The following is a 25,176-nucleotide window of genomic DNA, read 5'->3' as shown; positions in this document are numbered from 1 at the left end:
TTGGGGAACTGGAGAGTAACTGGGGATAATGGTGACAGGAAATGAATACTGATGAAGGAATGGGTGTTGGAACATTAAATGACTAAACTTCAACTATCAACAACTTTTTAACTCTGTATCCCATGGTGATATGATTAAAAATAAATAAAAGAGGAAAAAAGAAAAAAAAAGAAAACTGTAGGATAAAAAACTAATTAGCTTTTATTTGTTGATATGTTAATATGTATGCAGAATTTCTTAATTTGATAGTATTAAAGATGTGAGCACTTTTGCTCAAGGCCAGCAGTTTCAATACCGGGCATAAGGCCGCCATTCTGCACATGCCCCCTCTCCATCTGCCTGCTCTCTACGGCTGGCCAGGAAAACTTGCACATTTGACTCACATCAGATAACAAACGTCAGCAGTGTATTGTTGAAATCTCATTCACCTGAATCCTATTTGTGGCAGTGACCTTCGTGAATCTAGATTATTTGATTGGTCAGCAATGCTGCAAGTCAGTTTTTTCTCTACCACTCAATGAAACAATCAACTTGCAAATTTGTTTCTCAAATACTCACAGTTTTTCCAGCAGGTCTTTGTATTGTTCATCTCCTCGTCCCCCTTCTACCTGTTGGTCCAGCTTTGTGATCAACTCATTCTCAAACTGAAAGTAGAGTAAGATTTTTCTCTGGTGAATATTATATCCTTAGGACACAAATGATGTGCTAGATTTTGCCTCTCTAGATTTAGCCTCCATCATTATAGAACTGTAAAGTGTTTCCAAAACACAGGAGGAAAACCACACTCCATAGTATCCATTGATCGTACATAAATCCCTACCCAAATTTTAGAGACCAGTCTTATGTTACTTCTTCCTTTGTGACACAACTGCCAAAATAAAATTATCTAAGCCACATTTAATGTTTTCAATAATGCATTCTGATTTTCTATTTTAGAAAATTAAATCAAGGGCCAAAGCATGTGCTTTACCACTATTCTATCCATCCATCCATCCATCCATCCATCTATCTATCTTAGTTTTGAGGCCACACCATATCACTGTGCTATCTATCACTCTATTTTGACTTTGGGGCCACACCATATCACTGAGCTCTCTCTCTATATATATATGTACATATTTTATATATACATATATATCCTATCTATGTGCTATCTGTCTATATATCCTATCCTATCTATCCATCCATTTATCAGCCCATCCATCCATCAATCCAGCAGCACTCAAGGGTTATTACTCAAAGGTTCCTCCTTGCACTCAGAAATCTCTCCTGTCAGGCTCAGGTGACTATATGGGATGCTAGGAATCAAACCTAAATCCATCCTGGGTCAGCTGGGTGCAAGGCAAACACTCTACCACTGTACTATCACTCTGGCTCCATCATTGTGCTATAATACCCAACCTCTTGTCTACATTTTTTTTTCTTGTCTACATTTTAGCATATGGAATTACACTTTTGCAGAGCTACATCACTGCAATATTTCCCCTTCAATTCTAATATACCACATAGATAAGAACACTGAAGCACTGAGGGGAAATGTATCAGACAAACTGAGATCATCAAATGAGAGTCCTGTTGCATTATTCACATAGTTGCATTCAAAAGGTTTCCCCTCTGCTGCCACATTACCCACTCAGCACAGAGCTGGATTCAAATGTACCATGTCGAATGTTAACCATCCAGAGATGGGGTGCTGTTTTATACATATAAAAAAGCAACACTGCTGAACCTTACAGCAGAACATTTCATTTTGTCTCTAATTAGAAAATAAAAACTAAAGGTTTCAAATAAACTCTGAATGGTATCATTTAGGCTAATACTTCTCTGTATTTACGAAAATAAGGCTTGACCAGATGTACATTTGTAAAATTAGAGAGTTACTATTCTTACCATGTGGAAATCGCCATTTCCACTGAAATTGAACTCACACTGCATCATATCAAAGAAAATGGGGATGGTGGCTTTCCGGAGCTCAACTTCAGGGGTCAGTGTGACCTCCAGAATGGGTCCCACCATGGATGGGATGAATTTGAATTTGTGGGGACCTGAAATGAAAGTAAGCATGGGTGTTAAAAATCAAGGTCACTGGAAGCAAAAATGCTACACTCTTCCTCCACAAGGCCCATCAGAAGAAAAAAAGCTAATGAGGGTATATAAGTTCAGTTCCAAAGTGTCTAATGATGGGATTCTAATCATATGCAGATACCATCATAAAGATAGCTCACTGTTCAGGTTCCAGATGAGTGTGAAACCCACAAGGCAATGTTCACCTCCAGATACAGAGAAAAAAAATCTCAGGGTCACTGCGATTGAAAGAACTCACTGTGGGAAGTGTTTGACCTAGGAGTGGACCTGCTCAAGATTATATACTCACCCAGGTTATACCAGATGTCCCGGATTCTAAAGCCGATTTCCTTTCTCATATCCCCATATCTAGGAAGAATATCATAAAATAAGAGAATGGTTTGTAGTGGAAGTGAATACATATCACAAAACTGAAAGGAACCAAGAAAGTTGAGGTTTCTGTAAGTCACATTTACTTCATTTCATTTATGTTTTTAGAGGTTATAGGATCACAACCAGTGGTGGTTGAGAGTCACATTCAGCTCTGTAATCAGAGATTACTCCTGGTAGCACTCAGGGAAACCAGGAGGATCAAAGATTGAACCAGAACTGACCCTATGTAAAGGAAGTGTCAGTCAAGTGCCCAAATCCTTGTATTATCTCTTTGGTCTTTGTTAGGGCACATTTACTTATTATTTATTTTATTTTTCTTTAACGAAGCAAGACAAGTCATACTGACTGAAACTTGCTTAGGAAAATACAAAAAGAAAATAATAAAGGAAATTCATATTCAAGAAAGAAAACAAATCCTCCAGAGTGGGAAAAACAATAAAAAATACAGAGAGAGAAACAATCAAGATATGAATTCAAGGACAAGGATGTAAAGAGCAAGGCCTCACACTAAAGGCTAGGTCACTTTAAGCTGATGTCAGTACATTAAAAGCCCATATACAGCTCCCAAAGAGAATCCTGTACACAGACAAAAGTTCTCTAGGAGGCCAATCACCACACTGAAAAAATGGCCTAGAAGATGAGATGAACAAAGTCCTCAAAGGAGAAAAGAGAAATGCTTTGGTTGCTGTGAAGCAAATAAGTTCAGAATATAATAAACAGTAAAGTAAAGAAAAACAAATGATTTATGTGCCCAAAGTGGAAATACTAGTCTTTGGGGTTAAAGCTAAAAGTTTATTCATTTTATTTTGATTTTGAGGTCTCACTCAGCTGTGCTCAGGGCTTACTCTTGGCTCTGTATTCAAAGATCACACTGGCAGTGCTGTGAGGATCAGTTGTGGTAATGGACTTCTAACTGGGTCAGCCTGTGCAATTCAAAAGTACTGTGCTATCTCTGAGCCCTGCTATTATATGTTAAGGCACAGTTATACAGTAGACAAAAACAAACAGCTTATCTGTGCTACTGATTTTCATGATTAGAAAAGTTTCTAAAAAGGCTTTTCTTGATAATCAATAGTTGATCATAAAAAAATAACCCAGAAACAAAGGGATCTATGGAGATTATTGGATTCCAAATGAATCAAAGCCACCTAGAAATTTCCTTGAGAATTCAGACCTGGTCTGTCCCATACCACATATCATAAATCAGAGCAGGGGGAAAGAAAAAATAGGAATGGGCTACATTGAACATTACATAGTTTTCGGGGAAAATTAATGTTCACCTATGCCTAAGGGAATATATTTCCTACTGAGCAATTCTAATGTCAAATGCTTTTTTCAGATGCCTTACTTGAAAATCCCAGTAAATTCCTGTATTTTAAAATTTCTCTTACTGTTTTTTTTTTTTTCTGTTTGTTTGCTTTTGTTTTGATGGTGCTCACTCCTGGCTTTGCACTCAGAAATCACTTCTGGTCGGCTCGGGTGACCATATGAGGTGCTGGGATCAAATCCCAGTCAGTTGTGTGCAAGGCAAATACCCTACCCATTATACTATTGCTCTAAAATACTCTAAAGAATGAGATCCAAGGTATTCATCTTGGGGAAATCTATAAAAGTCCATTTTACTTTGATCGTTGTAAGCGGAGTCATTAAAGTCACTCATCTCAATGTTTGAGGGAGGAATCAGTAGTACAGAGATGCTATGTGATTTACCTGGAATTCCAAATAGTCTAGCAAGGGGAATAGTACTAAAATTTTATAACCCTTTATGACAAATTTCTCCTTTTAGCTATGCGACTGTTGAGCCTGCAGTCTGAGAAAACTGACCTGCAGTGAGAGCTATGACAGTTTTCCTTAATCTCCCTTTTGCAAAGAAAGCCATTTTGAATCCCACACCTGGAGCCTGCAGGGTGTTCTTGGGTGAAGTGTTAGTGTTGGCTTGTCTACATGAATGACTGAGAGATGGAACTTTTGTGCCAAACCAGGCACTGCAGGAAGGTGTAAGCGAGCAGACGCCAGGTCTGCAATTCAGAAAAGCTTCCAGCAGATGGCCAGGTGCACTGAGACAGGAGCACTTGCTAGACTGAGGACTCTCCAGGTAGAGAGTCTATAAAAAGAATGTGATGACTGATAAGAAAATGACTGGGATCTTGAGTAAAGAGATGGAGAGCAGGAAATAGGATGTCTGTGAAAGCTATCTCACTTAATAATACAAGTCCCTGAGAAGCTGTCATTTCTGTGATACCAAAAGAGCTACTCTGCATAAAGAAAAGACTCCCATCCCCATCTTAAACTAATTAATAGGACACTTACTTTTTCATGATTTTGTTTCGCTTGGCTTGTGAGAAGGTTTCGAGCTGAAGAGACTCATGGGTGAGAAATGCTACTGCCAAGTGGAAATAGTTGTTCCAGAGCTATTAAAAATGTATAAATGAAAAGCATTTAAAAATACCATTAATAAGGGTCATTATAAAGCAAAGCAGAACCACATGTAGAAAGTCACTTGCATGAGCTGGATAGCACAGTAGGTAGGCCATTTGCCTTGTATGTGGCTGATCTGGGTTCAATCTTGGGCATCCCATATGGTCCCCCCGACCCTGGCAGGAGCAAGATTTCTAAGCCAAGAACCAGGAGTAACCCCGAGTACCATCAAGTATGGCCCAAAAACAAACAAACAAACAAACAAACAATCAAACAAAGAGTCACTTGCTGGGCCAGAACAAGAGCACAGTAGGTAGGGCATTTGCCTTACATGTGGTCAATCTGGGTTCCATCCCTGGAATCATTTTTAGTCCCCTGCGCCTACCAGGAGTAACTCTCTAACCTCTTTAATTATCCTTTTACTTAATATATTTTGTTACATTACTTTTATTGCACTTTTTTTTGTTTGTTTTTGGGCCACACCCTGTAACGCTCAGGGGTTACTCCTGGCTATTCGTTCAGAAGTCACTCCTGGCTTGGGGGACCATATGGGACACCGGGGGATTGAACCGCCATCCATCCTAGCGCTATCCATCCTAGCGCTACCACGCCAGCCTCTATTGCACTTTTTTTAATTGCACTTTTAAAAGCATGCATTATATTTACAGATAAAAAAAAGAACCTATTGTGTTTAAAGAATAGTGTGCAAGTGTGCATTAAAAAAAGAGAGAAAAGACAAACACAGTTTTTCATTTGCAAATGATGGCATTTTAAAAAATGCATAGTGATGCTCCAGTGTTGTTCCTGGTAGTATTGGGAGACCCTGTGAGATCAAACCCAGGACTCCTGCATGCAGAGCATGTACTCCAGCCCCTTAAATTTATTCCCTAGTCCCTGACAATGATGTTTTCCAAAGTGAAACAGCACTTTGACTTTGTGTTTGAATTCAAAAACCAGTAAGAGAATCACCTCAAGTTCAAAGTTTGTCTGATCCATGAAGACTCTTGTGAGGACATCAGAAAACTGGTTTATAGCACGCAGAAAAACCCTGAGGAAGAAGACACAGGCTAAAAAGGAAGCTTTCTGCTCCTGAAACATTTTCCATCTATGTAACAAAACCAACCACACTCCATTCTGGAGTCATTCCCATCCCACTCGGGGTGTGCCAGTTTCCTTTTACAGAACTCACTCTCTTCCCACCCACATCTCCTAAATAAAACTATTTTCTTAAAAACAAAGCAATCAAAAATAAATCCCCAAAATCCTAAATCAGCTTGGACTTCTCAATGTGACCTACACTGCTCTTTCACCGTCCACTGAGAAGAATACCACAGGGCAGTTTCTAGAAAGGACTGTGAGGTTTGCTCAAGGCTGTATCTAAATTTAGCCAGAGGGTTGGGCCAAAATGACAAACCTGAGCTGACATTGGCCTCAGTCTGACATGCGTTAGCTACACCCTTGCACAGACTTCTTGAAAGATTTTTTGTTTTTATATCTTTAAATATAAAGACTTCTTTAGGATTTGGGGGAGGGGAGGGTGGTCATCGTAAAGTCTAAAATACTTCATCCAATTTACACTCTAAGCTGCATACATTTGGGATGAATTGTTCTTAACAGGTTCCAGTATCATTAATGATAATGCTTATAATAATAAACTACTTAACTCATCAGCTCTTAAAAATTATCAAGCTCTCTTAGTACAATCAGTATATTCATTTATTTTGACTTCCATTCCAAAATATATGTTAGGGGGTTGGCTGCTCAAATCAGTGATTAGACTGTGATGAGAGTGTTGTTCTCAACCGGCACATGAAACCAAGACCCAACAAAGGCCATGAAAAATTCTGAGAGAAGCTTCAGAAGAAAGTGGAATCAAAGGAGGGTAAGATAATATTCAGACCAGAAAGAGACAGCTTGGAGACAGCATTTGAGAGACACTGGAAAGAATCAGAGCAGGGGCCGATGCTGAGAAACAGCTTATGGGGAAGGCACTGCACATAGAAGCAGGAGCTTCAATGAAAACAAAGAAGAGTTTCAGGACCCTCATGAGAAGAGGTAGGCTGGGTTGGGGCTCAGGGTTTTCTATAAAGGGAGATAGTGGAAGAAATGTGGAGAGAAGCAGGATGGTCTGGGCTGTAGAGATTTAGATGTTGATGTGAAGAAGACTAAAAAGAACTATTGAAAGGAGACAAGGCAGTACCTGATGATGGCTGTAAGAGTGATAAAGAGATGAGAATATAGAGGAGAAAGCTGGAGATAAAGATCCTGGGGAAGACCCTTGACTTTACAGATGATGGATGCGAGGCAGCAGAGAGCCTGTGGCTCTGCACTGAATCAGACAGCTTAGCTTGTCAGTAGACTCCAGGACTTGGGACTGATCATTGTGGGCCCTGACCCTGAGCAGTCTCACCTGCTCTGCGTCATATTCATCACCATCCAGTCTTTGGCATAGACATTTTTTCCAATCAGATCCTTAAACATGATGAAAGTTTCCATGAGGAAGTCCTGCAGAGAACAAAGCAATTGTTGGGGGAAACTAACACCATTTGTCAACTTTTTCCCTAGACAAAGGAGAAGTGGACCCATCATGATCAGGAAGTTCCTACACCACAATGACAATTGTCCTCTCAGTATGATTTTTAGGAACTATTAAGTGTTCTTATCACTATCATACAATTTTATTTTTGCATACAGAAGCTGGTAAGGAAGACAAGCCAAAAAAATTAAAGGAGGGGCCAGAGCGACAGCACAGCAGATAGGGTATGTGCTTTGCACATGTGGCCAATGGGGTTCAATCTCTAACACCCCATATAGTTTCCTGAGCATAATAGGAATAATTTCTGAGAGCAGAGCCAGGAGTAACCCCTGAGCACCACTGGGTGTAGCCCCCGAAAGAGTTAATAGTATATCTGATTTTTTAAATTAAAAATCCACATTTTTATAAACAAAACTGAGGCTATGAAAAAGTAATTGATTTGCTTACAAACATAAAAAAAGTAGGAGTGTTGGGTAAAGAACTTGAAATTATAAACCCAAGTTTAGAGAATGGGATCTTTAGAGATCCAGATTTTTATAGAGTTTAGAGATCTGAATTCTACCAGTATTCAACCCAGCCTACCAGTCTGATCTACTTGGGGCTCCACAGAGCTCTCCAGTTTAAGCCACAAGGTCTAGGACAACATTCTGAGAGTTCATTACTTATCTCAACCCCACCAGATGCTCCAGCATTGGCACCAGAGTTACTACCACCACCATTATACTGTACTTTTCTCTACTTCCTTATATTTTTCTATCATGTGACTCAGAAAAGAAGGGAGACTGGCAGGGAAGAAGCTGGGCATAATTTACATAATTTGTAAATATTCTAGTTACTAATTACAACTACAATATAGGCAGAAATTAAGACGGTTAGAAGATGCATGGAAAAGGAAAGTCATCCAAAGCAAAGAGTGTTGCCATGTAAAACAGGCTTGAAAACTAGGATCCACCTTCAGGAATATTTTGATAGCAACTAACAAATCTCTTAAGCGAAGTGTACTTTGGAAGTGGCCAGAAGTATAAGTTAGTATCACACAACCTTTGATGGTATGTTTAACAGTAACTATGAGAACAATTTTCTTATATAAAACAGAAAGGAATGGGCTATCTTTTGGCTAATGAGTAAATATATATCCTTTCAAGATATAAAGAAAATGTTAGCAACAATTTAACTAATACCATGGAAAAAAGGAGACACGACCCTCCCTTGAGAGCAGAGATCCCAAGTATTTCTTAAATAAGGGATCTGCCTACATCTAGGACACTGAGCGAAAAACAGTTGAGGACTTTTTCATGTCATAGCACAGAGAGAAAAGACGACTCCACAGCTTCCCTCTTCAGCATATGCACATGAGGCAAGGTGGGGCAGAAAACCTTGGATGTGTGATGGACCAGTTTTGCTCATGTTTTTAAGCATTATTTTCCTGTACAAAAGAAAAGTTGTCAGTGTCCCACAGAGATGACTTACAGTGATGTCCTGTACTGTTTTGAAAGTACTGATGTAGTGGCTGTAGTGAGCATCATCCATTTGCTGCAGAACAGCAATCATGCAAGCCACAAAACTCCCCTGGAAGAAGGAAAACACGAGAATCACACACTCAAGATTCCTTCTGCTACCAGCCAACAAAAATAAGATTTGAGAACATTTGGTCTTCTCTATCCATTTACCCCAGCAAGGACGCCACCAAACTGGAAAAATATCCAAAGAGTGTGCACTTTGATATTTCCTTTTTATAAAAAATAAAAGAGGGAAGAGGTGAGGGTTTGTAACCAAACCAGACATTGCTCAGCGGCTTCTCCCAGCCCTGTGTTCGGGAGTTGCTCCTGGAAGTGCTCAGTGCCGGGAATGGTACCCATGCTTCCTGCACTTGTCTCTGGTTCTTGCTATTTCTGTTTATAATAATCTCTTTCCAGATTTGAATGAAGGTATGTAGTAAGTGGAGAGCTTTACTTATCTATTAACAGCTATGGTTTGAGGAACCTTGTAAGTTAAGGAATTCAGCTAAGTCTAGTTGTGATGTAAAGACTTGCAAATAACTTTTTTTTCAGCAGGAAGGCCAAGTTGGGCAGTGCTGAACTGTGTGCATGCCAAAAGTCTTAAGTTCTATAGCATCTCTTAATTTCTAGTTTATACCTACTGATTCCATACCAGTATTTAATCCTTTTTAGAGATGTGGGAGTAATCAGAAAACAGGTCAAAAGAAAAAAAAAAAGTCAACTGTGTGCAAGGCATCTCCAAATTTATTTAAGGCGTATTCCTGGTTCTATGCTCAGGGATCACTCCTTGTAGTGCTCAGAAGACAACAGTGTTTGGAATAGGACAAGGTTAGCTATTTACACAGAAAGAGCCTTACTCACTGCACTATCTGTCTGGTTGACTAGATACTATTCATTTATAAGCATATGCAAACATTTTCTCCCTTATAATGTCTATCTTGTGGAGGGGGAGTGAGGGAAATAGAGGGAGCCATTAAGCAGTGCCCAAGAGACCCTGGTTATGAGGAGGTCCCCACCTGTGATTCCTGACATAAAAAATTCTGAGGATGTTCTACTGCTCAAACTCCGTAATGCTAGGGGCCTCCTAGTGGTGCTGGGGAACTATGTGGTGCTAGGCAGGTGCATTCTAGGCATCGATCCTAATCACTGTGTCACCGTGCCTCTTTTTTGTTTTTGTTTTGTTTTTACATATGATTTCTTTTGCTATTCACATTTTAGTTTGACATTATTGCACTGATTTATTTTATGGTTACTTATTTTTTGCATAAATAATAAGAAAAGATATTAAGGCAAAGAAATAAGAATGAATAAATATTAAGTTTTCTCACTCTATAGGAAAACAATTTTTATATGCATGCTAACTACTCAACTTAGCAGTAAAGGTAAGAGTCTTGATTTCATAGAATACTTATCACAGTAAGAATATGGGTTCGTTTTTCAGAGGCATTTCTTGAGCCAGAGACCCATCGTGAGCCTCGCTAAACTCTGCATCTATTGTTGTTAGTTTGAGTTTTCTGGAGTTACTGCTCTTGGCTCTGTGCTTGGGGGTCACACTGGGGAAGCTCAAAGGACCGTGCAACACCAGATTATCAAACTAAGGCCTCCTACATACATAGAATGCATTCAGTCCTTTGAGCTGCAGCCTTGGCCCCTAAAGTACACACCTTTATGCTAAAGTGCTCAATCCTTTTTAGAATATGCCCTATTGGGTGTACTATCACTCTAGTCCCTGTCACTACTATTATTATTATTATTATTATTATTATTATTTTGGTTTTTTGGCTATACCAGTCAGCACTCAGGGGCTACTCCTGGCTCTGCTTCCAGGAGTCATTCCTGGAGGTGCTCAGGGGACCACCTGCTGTGCTACTGATCCATGCCTCTCCTCTCCCCTTACTAATATATCATTCTAGTAAGGGCAGATACAGGCATCTATTGAGAATCAGATAAGTAAATGACTTGAGATAAGAAGAAATGCTGAATACAAATCACCAAAGCCCTCCTTTTCTGCTCACAAAAGCTCATAATTTCCTTACATAAAATACTACACATATGTTTACAGAGCATTTGGAAAGTGGGTACTGTGCTATCTTATCTACTTTGCATGCTCTTAGTATGTCTCAAAAGGTCTCTGCTCTAAATCACTATACAGGCTTTTATTTAACTGAGTTCACCATGAGCAGCACTTCTCATGAGTGGCTCAGCATACTTTGTACTTTGTATTGCAGCCTTAAGAACTCTCCTACTCAGCTGTCCCTACCACCCTGTTGGGTCATCCTGTATTAGAATGAAATCAACTTCAGGTCTGAGTTAAAGGTTAGTTCATGAGAAGGGTTATGAAGTTCTAGTCCATATTTGTTTCCCAAGGGTGCTAGGCTGTGCTGTACACAAAGAGAGACTGCCAAGAGCTGCAGGTGCCTTTGCGAATCTGGTTTCAAATCAGGGATTTCAAGTCTCCCACAGAGCCAGCAGCAGGGAAAGCGGCAGCCAGGGCAAATACTCACAATATGGGGAGACTCCCGGTTCCCAATCACAGTTCGGTTGATTCTTCTCAGGAGCCGTTCCATGACCCTCTTTATGTTTGGCTCTGTGGGTCCCTGAGGAGAAAACACAAGTGCAGTGAGCACACCCACTGCTTCAGTGTCACTGTCCTGAAGGAAGCCTGCCCCAGTAGTCTTCCTTTTTATTTCATTCAGGATTTTCTCCTACAAAACACATTCTTGTCTCAAAGGGTAAAAATGCAGAGATAAAGGTCCTTTCCATGACAATCTCCATTCCATTCGTGGCACCACATAATCCTCTGAACACTGTTAGGAGTTAACCCTGACCAATGCTAGGTGTGCTACCCCCACATAAATAATTAAAATATCAAGCAGACTAGTATCCCTTCTCTCCCCTTTTTTCTTTCCTTATTTATTATTTTATTTGTTTGGGGGCCACATTCAATGTTATTCGGTGGTTACTCCTGACTCTGCCCTTGAGTATTACTCCTGGCAGGCTTGGAGACCCTGATATGTGGTGCCAGAGATCAAACCTAAGTCAGCCACATGCAAGGCAAGCCCTCTCTTCTTTTCTTTTTTCATCAGTCTTCTTTAGTTTGGAAGCCACAACTGGCTACGCTCAGGAGCTATGCCCTGCACATTATTTTGGTATCACTCCTAGTCTTGCTTGAGGAAACCACAAGGTTTCAGAGATAGAAGCTGGGACTCCTGCATGCAAATTACGTGTTCAGCTGGCTGAGGTATCTTTGCCTCAGTCTTTTCTATTTGTTTGAAGGAATGGAATATGTATGAGAGAGAGAAAGTAACACTATTCTTAGTTTAATCCATTACATGATATAAGTACATCAAAGTCACTTCTAAAGTCTCTTTCAGTACAGTCACACAGGAGGCAGAAACATTTAAGAAAAATAGGATCAGAAAATGGAAAAAAAATAGTCATATAGACAGCCAAACTAGAAAATAAGTTCCTGGGTTGAGACGTGAGATTTGCTTGAGATTAAAGAGGTTCTTGGAATTAGAAACCAACTACTCTGATTCCTGTGTTTCAAATTAAGTTTGGATCATACACATCATTCTAGAACACTGGCACTTGACAAAACCACAGGGCCATCACTGCCAACTTTATAGGGCTTAGGCCTTCATTTGTGTGTTTTAATTGCTATATTCTGTTCCTTTAAAAAATATGATGTGGGCCAAAGTGATAGCAGTAGGGTGTTTGTCTTGCATGTGGCCCACCTGGGACAGAACCAGGCTCAATCTCTGGCATTCCATATGGTCTCACAAGCCTGCCTGAAGCGATTTTTGAGCACAGAGCTAGGAGTAACTCATTAGCATTGCCTGATGTTATTGGTCACATTAATTTTCTTGCTGCAAAGTTCATAGTTCTTAGAAATCAAATTCCCAATCATAAAACTCCTTGAGAAAATTTCTTCAATTTTATTATGTAGTTTCTCAGAGCTCATTTAAGAAAAAAGGTTACTTACAACAGCTACATAGCATATTAACTGCACTAGTAATGTGGGCTAAAGGCTCGATGTGGGTAAAGACTAAGGTGTGTGAAGGTAGAGAAAGCCCAGTGGATCCTCTGCATTCAAGCTCAGAAGAAATGCAGGCATGCACATGGGATAAGGCATGTAGATCTAGAAAGGTAAGCTAAGGATTTAGCCAATAGGAAGAGGGACCTCATAGCCTCATACACTCTAGCAAAAGGGAATCAAAGGGATTGGTTAAGAGAAAGGGCTAAGGCAAAACCACTGGTGAATTCCCTGCTCTATGGGAACATTTATCTATGCAAAACTCTGTCTTGTACATCAGGAAAGGTGCCTCTTGTCTTGCATGTCGTCAACCCTTGTTTAATCCTGGCAAGACATATGTTCTCCAAGCACCAACAGGACTGATACCTGAGAACAAAACTAAAGTAAGCCCTGAGCACTGTTAGATGAGGGCCAAAACCAAAAATACAAATAAAAAAGTGCAGCAAATTCTTAGTTTCATGAGTGAAGGCCCTAGTCTGTGCATTCTATTAACTCTGGAATATGGCAAATCCAAGCAAGCTTAATTACTGGCTTTTGATATTGGTGGAGTAGGTGGATGGCAAAATAATAGGAAGGGGCAGGAAAGAAATATATCTCTTTCAGGCTCCAGAAGAAAGGATCAGTGTCAGAGAGAATAACAAAATAAGAATTTGTTAGAAACTCAGGCCTATTTAGAATAAAATGGCCGGGTGCCCGGAGCATAAGAGAACAAAGATTTCAACAGCAAGAGAGACATCTAACAGAGCTGTTAGATCACAGGGATCTCCATGATGGCCAGTCAGGAAAGTCAGCCAGTAGTAGTGAGCCAACTAATTTTCCCATTCTAAGCTATCATGCAAGAAAAGCCTCTTTAGTCAGCTCCGTGGGACCCAGTGCTTCCCAAGCCCCAAGGTTGAGGACCCCTGGGGCTGAGAATTAGAGCAGACTTCGGGAGCCAATCTGAAGGGCCAAGAGTGGGCTGGGTGGGTTTGTATCAGTAATGCTACTCACCACATCCTTCCGGTCCAGCACTTCCAGGATGTTGCTCAGAAGCTGCGAGCTGGCCTCGTGGTCAGGCTTGCTGGAGTGGTCATCCAGCTGCCCACTGAGCTGGTCAATGAGCAGCGGCAGCAGCACATTTCTGGACTCTGAGGAAGAACATGAAGACAGTTTGCCAGGCACAGGGAGAGCACCCAGCCTCAGCCCTGTCTCTCCTGGTGGCTCCTTCTTCATGTTCCCAGTGCTTCCCACTCTGAACTGACCTTATAGAGGTGGGATAGCACATGGTTAGAACTGTGGCACTTTTAGGGGCTGGAGAGATAGCAATGAGGTAGGGAATTTGCCTTGCATGCAGAAGGACAGTGGTTCGAATCCTGGCATCCCATATGGCCCCCGAGCCTGCCAATGGTGATTTCTGAGCATAGAGCCAAGAGTAACCCCTGAGCGCTGCCGGGTGTGACCCCAAAACAAAACAAAACAAACAAACAAAAAAAAGAAATGTGGCACTTCAGATCCCTGCAACTTAATTCTAACACTAAGAAAATTATCTATATCAGTCATATGCATAAATTATTTCACACAAATGTGTAAAGATTTTAAGTAATGCTATATTAAAAAAATTTAATGTATTTTAATGAGAGTAGTGGTAGAATCCCCAAGCAATGCTCAGGAACTGAACCAGTAGTTCAATGCAAGAAGACAAAGGATATAATGATGTTCAAGTCATGCTATGCAAAGGATACTTGAACCTAACCAACAGTGCTGGGGGCCTATAGGACTGTGCCAAGCAATGCCCAGGGGATCATGGGGTGCTAAGAATCAAACCTGGGTCAGCTCCTTGCTAAGCATGTTCCCTAAGCTCTATATCTTGCTGCCTCATTTAAGGAAAAAAAGGCAAGTTCATATTTGAAAGCTGAGTTCTATGAAACTAATCAAGTACACAAGTGATATTATTTTTAAAATTAAGTTTCCACCTTGAGGAGAACGTTTATCATATAATTTCTGTAAATTCAAAATTTTACTACCTCTGTTTCACATTCTGATCACGTTTGTAGGTCAATGGAGTTTATAAGAGTTTATTTTTCTACTACCTTTTTCTGAGATCTTCATGATTATGAACCATTTTAGTGAGTCTGGTTAGTTCAACACGAATTAAAAATGACTACCAACTGTGCTAATATTTCCTCTAATTAGAACCACCCTGACCCACTTGGGCTCATTCTCAAACACTTTGCTCTCTACCAGCCCCTATATCCCTTCAATACCCTCAATATTACCACAACATATGATAGTGCTTAGTATTTTTGTGTTTTCTACACCAGAACACTCACTAGTTTCTTTCTACCTCAGCTCTATCTCTCTGACGACTATTTTAAGCATCAACTCATAATTTTTCTTGGTTTTGGACCATACGATTTGGTGGTCAGGGGTTCCTCCTGGCTCTGCACTGAGAAATTGCCCCTGGCAGGCTTGGGGGCCAATATGGGTTGCTGGGGATTGAACCTGGGTCAGCTGTATGCAAGGCAAAGGCCCTAGCCATTGTACTCTCTGGCCCAGCACCAATCTGGTTGAAGTGCTTCCTTCTCCTCAATTGGAAGCTGACTCATAGGGTAGGTTACTCATCTCCTGGCCAGATACAAGACTGGGAGGCATCTCCCCCTCAAACCTACTAAGCTTTCTCCAGTGCTGAGAAGTCCTGCTGGTTCTAAGTTCTTCCAAGCAGCACAGACACAGGTTATCCTTTTGGACACTCCCGCCCCTGACCTGCTGGTGCTCTGAAAAAGGTTCCCCCAGTTGCTGCACCCTAACATGTCTTAGGTTTATTGCGGTATGCTCCACTTCAACTCTGGGACAAGAGCACAGCAGTTTAGACGTAAAGGCTACATGCTTGACTCTGGTTACAAAATGAAATGGGCTTGTCAGAGATAAGAGATTTCTACCATTTATATAGCCTCCCCTCCCACAAGCTTGCTGGTAATTCATGCCCCAAAACCCTTTGATTTATAAAGCTTGCCAAATTCTTTGTGAATGCTTATAGTGTGACCATTTTTCAACTATTAAGGAGCTATGACTAAGCACAGAGTGGAGGAGAGATGCCTATAATCAGCAATTCTGAATATAAGTGCAAATCCTGCTTCCTACCCCTAGATTCTGAGGTTGTATATTCAGCATAGGTCACAGAATTTGTTTAAAAAGTTCTTATTTTGAGGGCAAAGCACTCTAATTATAAAGTACATATTGATGGTTCTAAAGATTAAAGCACACTTAATTTTGCCTTTTTAGAAGCTAGTACTGGAAAAACCAAATTAACTTCAGCACCTACCTAAAACTTATTTTTTAGAAGGTGCCAAACTATGGCAGTTGGATGTGGACACGCCCCTTGGATATCCCCACTGAAATGACTGTTGAACCTGGACATGCCCCCCTGTCATGCTGAGTATAAAAACTTGGGCTGTTGCAGGGGTGGGGGTGGAATAGTGACCAGAACAGTGCCTGCTGGCTCACAGCGGGCCAGACATAAAGCCTTAAAAAATGCTGCCTGCTTTGCATCTACTCCTTTTTTCCTTTTTTTTTTTTGTGTGTGTGCCACGATCACCCTGGGCCAATGAATTTCCATCTAACACTCTCACTCCCTCTCCCTCTTTCTGAAACCCCTGGGGGCGGCAGTGGTAGGCCTCAGACACTAGAGGAATAAAACGTATAGTTTCTTCTCTTCTCTCTCAGTCCTGGGCGGGCAGTTTCTACACCCAAAATACTAATAAACAACTAACAAGGACACTGAGAGTATTTTCTTTTTAAAAGCTCACTGCTGGGGCCGGAGAGGTAGCATGGAGGTAAGTCATTTTTCTTGCATGCAGAAGGAGGGTGGTTTGAATCCCGGCATCCCATATGGTCTCCCGAGCCTGCCAGGAGTGATTTCTGAGCATAGAGCCAGGAGTAATCCCTGAGCGTTGCCTGGTGTGACCCAAAACCCAAAAACCAAAAAAAAAAAAAAAAAAAAAAGCTCACTGCTGACATGATATGATATAAGCAGCTAAACCTTCTCAAATGGGACCAGACTATTCAGTTAGGCTGAAAACGGAGATATTTTCAAAATGGGAGCAGGCCAAGTACCCCACACCCACACTGACACGAGAAAAGCCAGCAGCCTCTGTCCACATCTACCATTTTCCTGGCAGACTGGTTCCTCGACCAAACTCCAAAAGAAAGTAATGGCCATTGACTCTATACCAAGTATTGTGGTGTGGGCTGATCCCTCTGTGGCATTCTCAGACTGAGGGATAGGGACGGAGGGTATTTCCTTTTCTGCACAAACCACAGAAGCCCAGTTCCTGTGGCAGATACGCGCCAGCTCCACAAATATTATCAAACTGCCAAGCCACTGAATTTGTTTCAGATCTATAGATACTGAACCTATATTCTGAGGTTATGCAACACCTCAAAATTTCACAGTAGTGTCAGCCCAGTAGTATCACAGGAAATCTTACAGGAAAGTTCCACAGAAATCTACCAAGTTCGGTGAGCCTAAATAGTAACAGAGAAGGCTCAACTAGCACCAACCACAGCCCAATAAAACCTTAGGTGCTGAACTTTAGTAATACCAAGGAGAGATAGAACAATCACTTCAAATTGGCTATTAAGATTTGATAATTCCATTTACCTTTGTGTTGTAACAAACAATATCAAGTAAATCTTTTCTGCCTATAAGGGGCAGGTTTGGGTGGTGGGTGAGAAATTAGGGACACAGGTGAAGGGAAGGTCACATTGTTGGTGGGACTGGTGTTTGAACATTTATTGCCTGAAATGGCTGTCTTATAAAGAACTTGGTAAATCACAATGTTACAATAAAAAATTGATAAAGAAAAAGAAAAGCCCACTGCTGGCTGAAGAAGCAGCAGCACTGGACCCTTAGCTTCAACAGCCTCGGTGGGGTTACCTGGCTGTCGAAAAAGATTGCTCTCTACTATCTTGGTCATGCAGTTGAGTTTCTGGCGCACTAACTGGTTGTCAGGAATACTTTGAATGAACTTGCAGAAGAGATAACTGAAAGAGAATGTGTCATGATTAGTGGTTTCCTTCTGCTGTGTGGAAGTTAGAATGACAACACTCCTCACTACTGTAAGACTGGGGCATGGATAAGCTAGTTTAGAATCCTCTCCCAACAAAGCCCAGAGCCTGTCTCTGAGAAGCAGAGTCTGTATTCCAAGCTCACTATATGCCTTGCAGCTGATTCTGTTTAAGCTGTCAAAGCATGCTCCGGTTCAACACTACTTGCAGACCAGTTAAACGCTCAGTTTTTGCAAAGTCCTGATCTGGATACCACCCCAATGTCAATCACCCTCTGCTTTAGCATTCTAGGGTTCCATAAGTATAAGACTAGAAGCATATCATTATTGCTTTTTCCTCTGCAGTTCATTTCATGTCTGGGTGTCTTTCCCTGCAGAAAGTGCAAACCTCTGTGGGGGAAAAGAGGAGTAGATGTTAGATCTTCTTTTCTATCTTCCCCAGAACCAGTACTATCAGCCTTCAGTGTTAGATGTACAGAAATCTTTTTTTCTCATACACCTAGAATGTAGAGCAGCTGCTTCTCTGTTAAAGTCAAAACCAAATATTTTTACTACTTACCTGAGCTCAACTGGATCAAACACAAGCCTGACATCATTAATTATGGTTGGAAGGTACTTCAAAGCTGCCCCCTGGAAGAAAGACACTGAAGATCAGTTCAGTTGTCAAGTAGGAACAACTGTGTAGAATTTGCTATATGATCCAGAGAAAGGGGCTGTGCCCAATTGGGTCTTCAATAGTGAACTGGACACAGTGGCTCTGGCAGAGCAGAGGAAGCAAATGTTGCACCAGGCAGCTCCTAAGATCTTTTCTTCTGAACAGTTGGGAGACACAATTCTTGTGTTCTTACCAACAAAAGGTATTTGTTTCTAAGGTGGTGAAAAACGTTATTTTAGGGGGGAGCAGAAGTCACACCCAGTGATGCTCAGAGATTACTCCTGGCTCTGCTCTGCACTCAAGTATCACTGCTGGTGGGCTTGGGGGACCACCCGGGGCGCCAGGTATTGAACGTGGATCAGATGTGCATAAGACTAATGCCCTACGTGCTGTACTATCGACCTTACCCTAAATGGTTAAAATCATGATAGCTTCCTCACAGTGTTCTTATAGAGTAAAGGAGAGTAACTTTGAAATTGGAGTCTTCAGAAATTGAACATTTTCGGGGCCGGGCGGTGGCGCAAGAGGTAAGGTGCCTGCCTTGCCTGCGCTAGCCTTGGACGGACCACAGTTCGATCCCCTGGCGTCCCATATGGTCCCCCAAGCCAGGAGCAACTTCTGAGCACATAGCCAGGAGTAACCCCTGAGCGTTACCGGGTGTGGCCCAAAAACCAAAAAAAAGAGAGAAAGAAATTGAACATTTTATGCCTGAGAAATTGATAATATGGGTGTAGAGGTGTAAGAGTTTTGAGCTTCTACAGCACAAAAAATGCAAAGAATAACAATCACCACAATAACAACACAATGATAAGGTGAGGATGATAGGGACCCTGGGCATTCAGGAAAAAACAGGGAACTAAAAATAAGACCAAGAATATTGGTTGAATTCATAGGGCCATAAAAGTCATTCAAGGATATGGATAAGCTTATCTTTGGCAAACTAGGATCTGAGAATACCCGAACATTATAAACAACACATAAACAAAGTAGCACAGAAGCATAAATGTACAAAGGAGTCAACACACAGTTTCCCCATCTTCTAGGAATCATCTTAAAATTTACAAACTTCCAAGGGATTTACTCCATCTCACTCTCATCACAGACACCTGAATTCAGTTACAACCTCACCAACAGCAGTTGAAAAATAACCAACCTGGATGGGACCTGTCGGCTTTGCGTGTCTCTCTTGAGAAAGCCAGGAAGAGCCCAGAAAAAAACTGTCTTCTAGAGGCTCCAGAAGAGCACAGCTGCTCTGCTTCACTTCGTGCCCACGCATTCTTTCTAACTAATGAACCCCACCATAACACGTAGAAAAAAATCACACTACAGGCATGACAATGGGGAAACCTTTCAGGCAAATACCATGCACAGAGAATGAAGATGATAGCTGTGATTATCCAAAAAATGCCAACCATCTGATTAATCTCTCAGATAAGAAGTTTAAAATAGAAATACGGAGAATCTTCATGGAAATCAAAGAAAACATAACTCTAGCTGAACAGAACACAAAGACAGAAATAAGAAAACTCCAAACAAAATAACAGATCTGAAAAACATGGTAGCTGAACTGAAAACCTCCTGGAAAGCCTCTCCAACAGGGTAACAGCAGCCAAAGACAGAACCAGTGAACTGGAAGATGAAATGCAGAACAACCTATACAGCAGAAGAGATTGGAAAAGAGCCTTAACGATCAGACAATGGAAAAAAGTGCTCAAGGAATGTGAACAGATGAAAATAGAAGTCTTTGATACACTCAACAGAAACAACATAAGAATCATTAGATTCCCAGAGGCCCAGGAAGGAGATCCCCAGGAACAATCAACAGTCAAAGACATCATCACAGAGAAACTCCCAGAGCTAAAGACAGCATGCAATCAAATCCTGCATGCCTGAAGAGTACCAGCTAAAAGAGACACGATGACAAATCCCACAGATACAGATAGCATACTGAAAGCAGCAAGATCTAAAAGAGAAATTACATTCAAAGGAGAATTCTTAAGATTTATAGCAGACATGTCAGAAGAAACTCTCCAGGCCAGAAGACAGTGGTGGGATATTGTGACAAGACTGAATGAAATGGATGCTTTACCTAGAATACTACACCCAGCCGGACTCATGTTCAGATTTGAAGGAAGGATACATAGTTTCATGGATAAGCAACAGCTCAGAAGCTTTAAAGATGCAAAACCAGACCAATAGACACACCAAATTTACACACAAAGATGACATAAATCCCATGACAATCATCTCCCTCAATGTCAATGGAATTAATGCACCAGTTAAGAGACACAGAGTGGCTAAATGGATCAAAAAGATGAATCCAACCTTCTGCTGCCTAAAGAAACACACCTGAATAGTCAGAACAAACATAGATTCAAAATTCAAAGGCTGGAAGAAAATCATCAAAGCAAACAACACCCTTAAAAAAGCTGGGGTGTGGGGCCGAAGAGATAGCATGTAGGCAAGGCATTTGCGTTGCATGCAGAAGGATGGTGGCTTGAATCCCGGCATCCCATATGGTCCTCCAAGCCTTCCAGGAGCAATTTCTGAGTGTAGACCCAGGAGTAAACCCTGAGCGTTGCCAGGTGTGACCCCCAAACAAAACAAAACAAAGCTGGGGTGGCCATATTAATATCAGACAACACAAACATTAGACTCAGAAAAGTTGTAAGGGACAAAGATTGACACTTCGTATTAATAAAGGGATATGTGCAACAGGAAGAAATCACACTACTAAATATATATATATATATGCACCCAATGAGAGACCAGCAAAATATCTAATACAATTTTTGACAAATTTGAAAGAGGATATCTATAATAACACAATAATAGTGGGAGACCACAACACAGCCCTGTCAACACTTGATAGGTCAACTAGATTGAAACCCAACAAAAATATACTAGCCCTGAAAAGAGAAATGGAAGAAAGAGGCCTAGTAAATATATATTTATATATAAAACACTCCATCCCCAGAAACCTGGATATACATTCTTCTCCAATGTACATGGGTCATTCTCCAGGATAGACCACATGTTGGCACATAAAATATACCTCCATAACATCAAGAGGACAGAAATTTTGCAGGCTACATTTCCTGACCACAAGGCTCTGAAATTAGATGTGAACTATAAAGGGACACAGAAGAAAAACTTTTAACAACAAGAAATTAAACAGCCTAGTACTTAACAACCAGTGAGTCTGAGGTGAAATCAAAGAGGAAATCAAAACTGTCCTAGGAACAAATGACAAAGAAGACACAAACTATCAGAATGTATGGGACACAGCAAAAGCGGTACTGAGAGGAAAATTTATAGCTTTGCGAGCACACATGAAGAAGGAAGAAGGGGCATACCTGAATAGCTTAATGACACAGCTTATAAAATTAGAAAATGATCAACAAAAGAAACCAAAAATGGGTAGACTGAAGAAACTGTCTACTATCAAAGCTTAGAGCAGAAATCAATAAAGTAGAAAACAACAAAAAAATTGAAAGCAATCAACAAAAGCAGAAGTTGGTTCTTTGAAAAAATAAACAAGATTGATAGACCATTGGCAAAACTCAGAAAGAGAAACTTGATAACCCGTATCAGAAATAAAAAGGGGGAGATCACTACAAATATTGCAGAGATTCAAAGGGTAATCAGAGACTACTTTGAGAAACTCTATGCCACGAAACATGAAAACCTGGAAGAAATGGATAAATTCTTGGACTCTTATAACCTTCCACAGTTAAATATAAAGGATGTAGCATATCTAAATACCCCCATCACTATTGAGGAAATTAAAACGGTAATCAAATGTCTGCCCAAAAACATAAGCCCAGGCTGAAATGGATTCACTAATGAATTCTTTCAAACCTTTCTTGAGGAGCTACTACCAATCCTGGCCTCTTTCATGAAATAGAAAAAACAGGAACACTTACAAATAGCTTTTAGAAAGCCAATATCACCTTGATACCAAAACCAGACAGAGATTCTGCTAAAAAAGAAAATTACAGACCAATATCACTGATGAAAACAGATGTAAAGATCCTCAACAAAATCCTGGCAAATAGGATCCAATCCATCATCAAGAAGATCATCCACTACGATCAAGTAGGTTTCATCCCAGGAATGCAAGGATGGTTTAACATCCATAAATCTATCAACATAATACACATCAACAAGAAAAATAAAAATCACACAACTATATCAATATACACAGAGAAAGCCTTTGATAAGGTCCAACACCCATTCTTGATTAAAAACTCTCAGCAAGATGAGAAAGAAAGGAACCTTTCTCAATCTAGCTAAGGCCATGTACCACAAGCCAATGGCAAATATTATCCTTAATGAAGAAAAACTAAAAGACTTTCTACTAAATTCTGGTACAAGACAAGGCTGTCCTCTCTCACCACTCCTACTCAACATAGTACTGGAAGTACTTATTATAGCGATTAGGCAAGAAAAAGATATCAAGGGAATCCAGATAGGAAAGGACAAGTCAAGCTCTCACTGTTTGCAGATGACATGATACTTTAGTTAGAAAACCCTAAAGACTACCAAAAATCTTCTCAAAACAATAGATTCATATAGCGATGTGAAAGGTTACAAAATTAACACAGAAAATTCAACGGCCTTTTTATACACCAATAATGATAGGGAAGAAATGGACATTAATAAAACAACCCCATTCACATTAGTGACATATAAACTCAAATATCTTAGAGTCAACTTGACTAAAGACGTGAAGGGCCTACACAAAGAAAACTATAAAACCCTGCTCCAAGAAATAAGAGAGGACACACAGAAATGAAAACACATACCCTGCTCATGGATTGGCAGGATTATCATAAAAAAATGGCAATATTCCCCAAAGCATCGTACAGATTTAATGCGATCCCTCTAAAGATACCCATGACATTCTTCAAAGAAGTGGATCAAACACTTCTGAAATTCATTTGGAACAATAAACACCCTAGAATAGCTAAAGCAATCCTTGGGAAAAGGAATATGGGAGGCATTACTTTCCCCAACTTTAAACTGTATTACAAAGCAATAGTTATCAAAACAGTATGGTATTAGGATAAAGACAGACCCTCAGATTAGTGGAATAGGCTTAAGTACTCAGAATGTTCCCCAGACATACAATCACCTATTTTTGATAAAGGAGCAAGAAATCCTAAATGGAGCAATGAAAACCTCTTCAACAAGTGGTGTTGGCACAACTTGTTAGCCACTTGCAAAAAAGCAAACTCAGACCCCCATCTAACTTCATGTACAAAGGTAAAATCCAAATGGATTAAATACTTTGATAACATAACTGAAACCATAAGGTATATAGAACAACACATAGGTAAAACACTCCATGACATTGAGACTAAAGGTATCTTCAAGGAGAAACTGCACTCTCTAAACAAGTGGAAGCAGAGAGACAAACAGATGGGAATATATTAAGCTGAGAAGCTTCTGCACCTCAAAGGAAATAGTGCCCAGGATACCAAGAGCCACCCACTGATTGGGAGAAACTATTCCCCCAATACCCATCAGCTATGGGGTAATATCCAAAATATACAAGGCACTGAAAGAACTTGACAAGAAAAAAAACATCTAATCCCAACAAAAATGGGGAGAAGAAATGAACAGACACTTCATCAAAGAAGAAATACAAATGGCCAAAAGGCACATGAAAAAATGCTTCACATCACCAATTATCAGGTATATGCAAATAAAAACAACCATGAGGTACCATCTCATGCCACAGAGATTGGCATACATCACACCGTATGAAAACAAACAGTGCTGGTAGGGATGTGGAAAGAAAGGAACTCTTATTCACTGCTGGTGGGAATGTCGTCTAGATCAACTTTTTTGGAAAGCTATATAAAGATTCCTCTAAAACCTGGAAATTGAGCTCCCATATGATCCAGCTATACCACTCCTAGGAATATACCCTAGGAACACAAAAATACAATACAAAAATCCCTTCCTCACACCTATATTCATTGTAGCACTATTTAGCCAGACTCTGGAAACAACCAAGATGCCCTTCAACAGATGAATGGCTAAAGAACCTGTGGTACACATACACAATGGAATATTATGCAGCCATCAGGAGAGATTAAGTCATGACATTTTCCTTTACATGGATGTACATGAACTCTATTATGCTGAATGAAATAAGTCAGAACTAGAGAGATATACTCAGAATAGTCTCTCTAATCTATGGGTTTTAAGAAAAACAAAAGATATTTTGGCAATAATTCTCAGAGACAAAAGAGACGAGGGCTGGAAGATCCAGCTCATGACATGAAGCTCACCACAGAGTGATGAATGCAGTTAGAGAAGTAATTACATTGAGAACTATCATAACAAAATGAATGAATGAGGGAAGTAGGAAGCCTGTGTAGAATACAGGCAGGGGTGGGGTGGGGAGGAGGGAGATTTGGACATTGGTGGTAAGAATGTTGCATTGGTGAAAGGAGGTGTTCTTTACATGACTGACTACAATCATATTTGTAATCAAGGTGTTTAAATAAAGATATTAA

General features: G+C 40.4%; 1 protein-coding gene across 1 annotated transcript in view; it reads right to left on the bottom strand.

Moving 5' to 3' along the window:
- Positions 1 to 25,176, bottom strand: part of DOCK5 (dedicator of cytokinesis 5) — a 239,930-nt gene that overhangs the window by 42,964 nt on the left and 171,790 nt on the right. The window contains exons 24-34 of the mRNA XM_049770834.1: positions 18,551 to 18,621; positions 17,862 to 17,968; positions 13,937 to 14,073; positions 11,415 to 11,507; positions 8,882 to 8,980; positions 7,286 to 7,380; positions 5,845 to 5,923; positions 4,768 to 4,868; positions 2,375 to 2,433; positions 1,891 to 2,045; positions 559 to 644 (exon numbers count right to left, since the gene is read on the bottom strand). Of these exons, the coding sequence (XP_049626791.1) occupies positions 559 to 644; positions 1,891 to 2,045; positions 2,375 to 2,433; positions 4,768 to 4,868; positions 5,845 to 5,923; positions 7,286 to 7,380; positions 8,882 to 8,980; positions 11,415 to 11,507; positions 13,937 to 14,073; positions 17,862 to 17,968; positions 18,551 to 18,621 (1,082 nt within the window). The remainder of the gene's footprint in view (positions 1 to 558; positions 645 to 1,890; positions 2,046 to 2,374; positions 2,434 to 4,767; positions 4,869 to 5,844; positions 5,924 to 7,285; positions 7,381 to 8,881; positions 8,981 to 11,414; positions 11,508 to 13,936; positions 14,074 to 17,861; positions 17,969 to 18,550; positions 18,622 to 25,176) is intronic.

The sequence above is a fragment of the Suncus etruscus genome, chromosome 3, assembly GCF_024139225.1.
Source record: "Suncus etruscus isolate mSunEtr1 chromosome 3, mSunEtr1.pri.cur, whole genome shotgun sequence".
NCBI classification, from domain to species: Eukaryota; Metazoa; Chordata; class Mammalia; order Eulipotyphla; family Soricidae; genus Suncus; species Suncus etruscus.
Note: the sequence above shows the minus strand (reverse complement) of the source record. Positions and strands in the feature narration are given on the sequence as shown.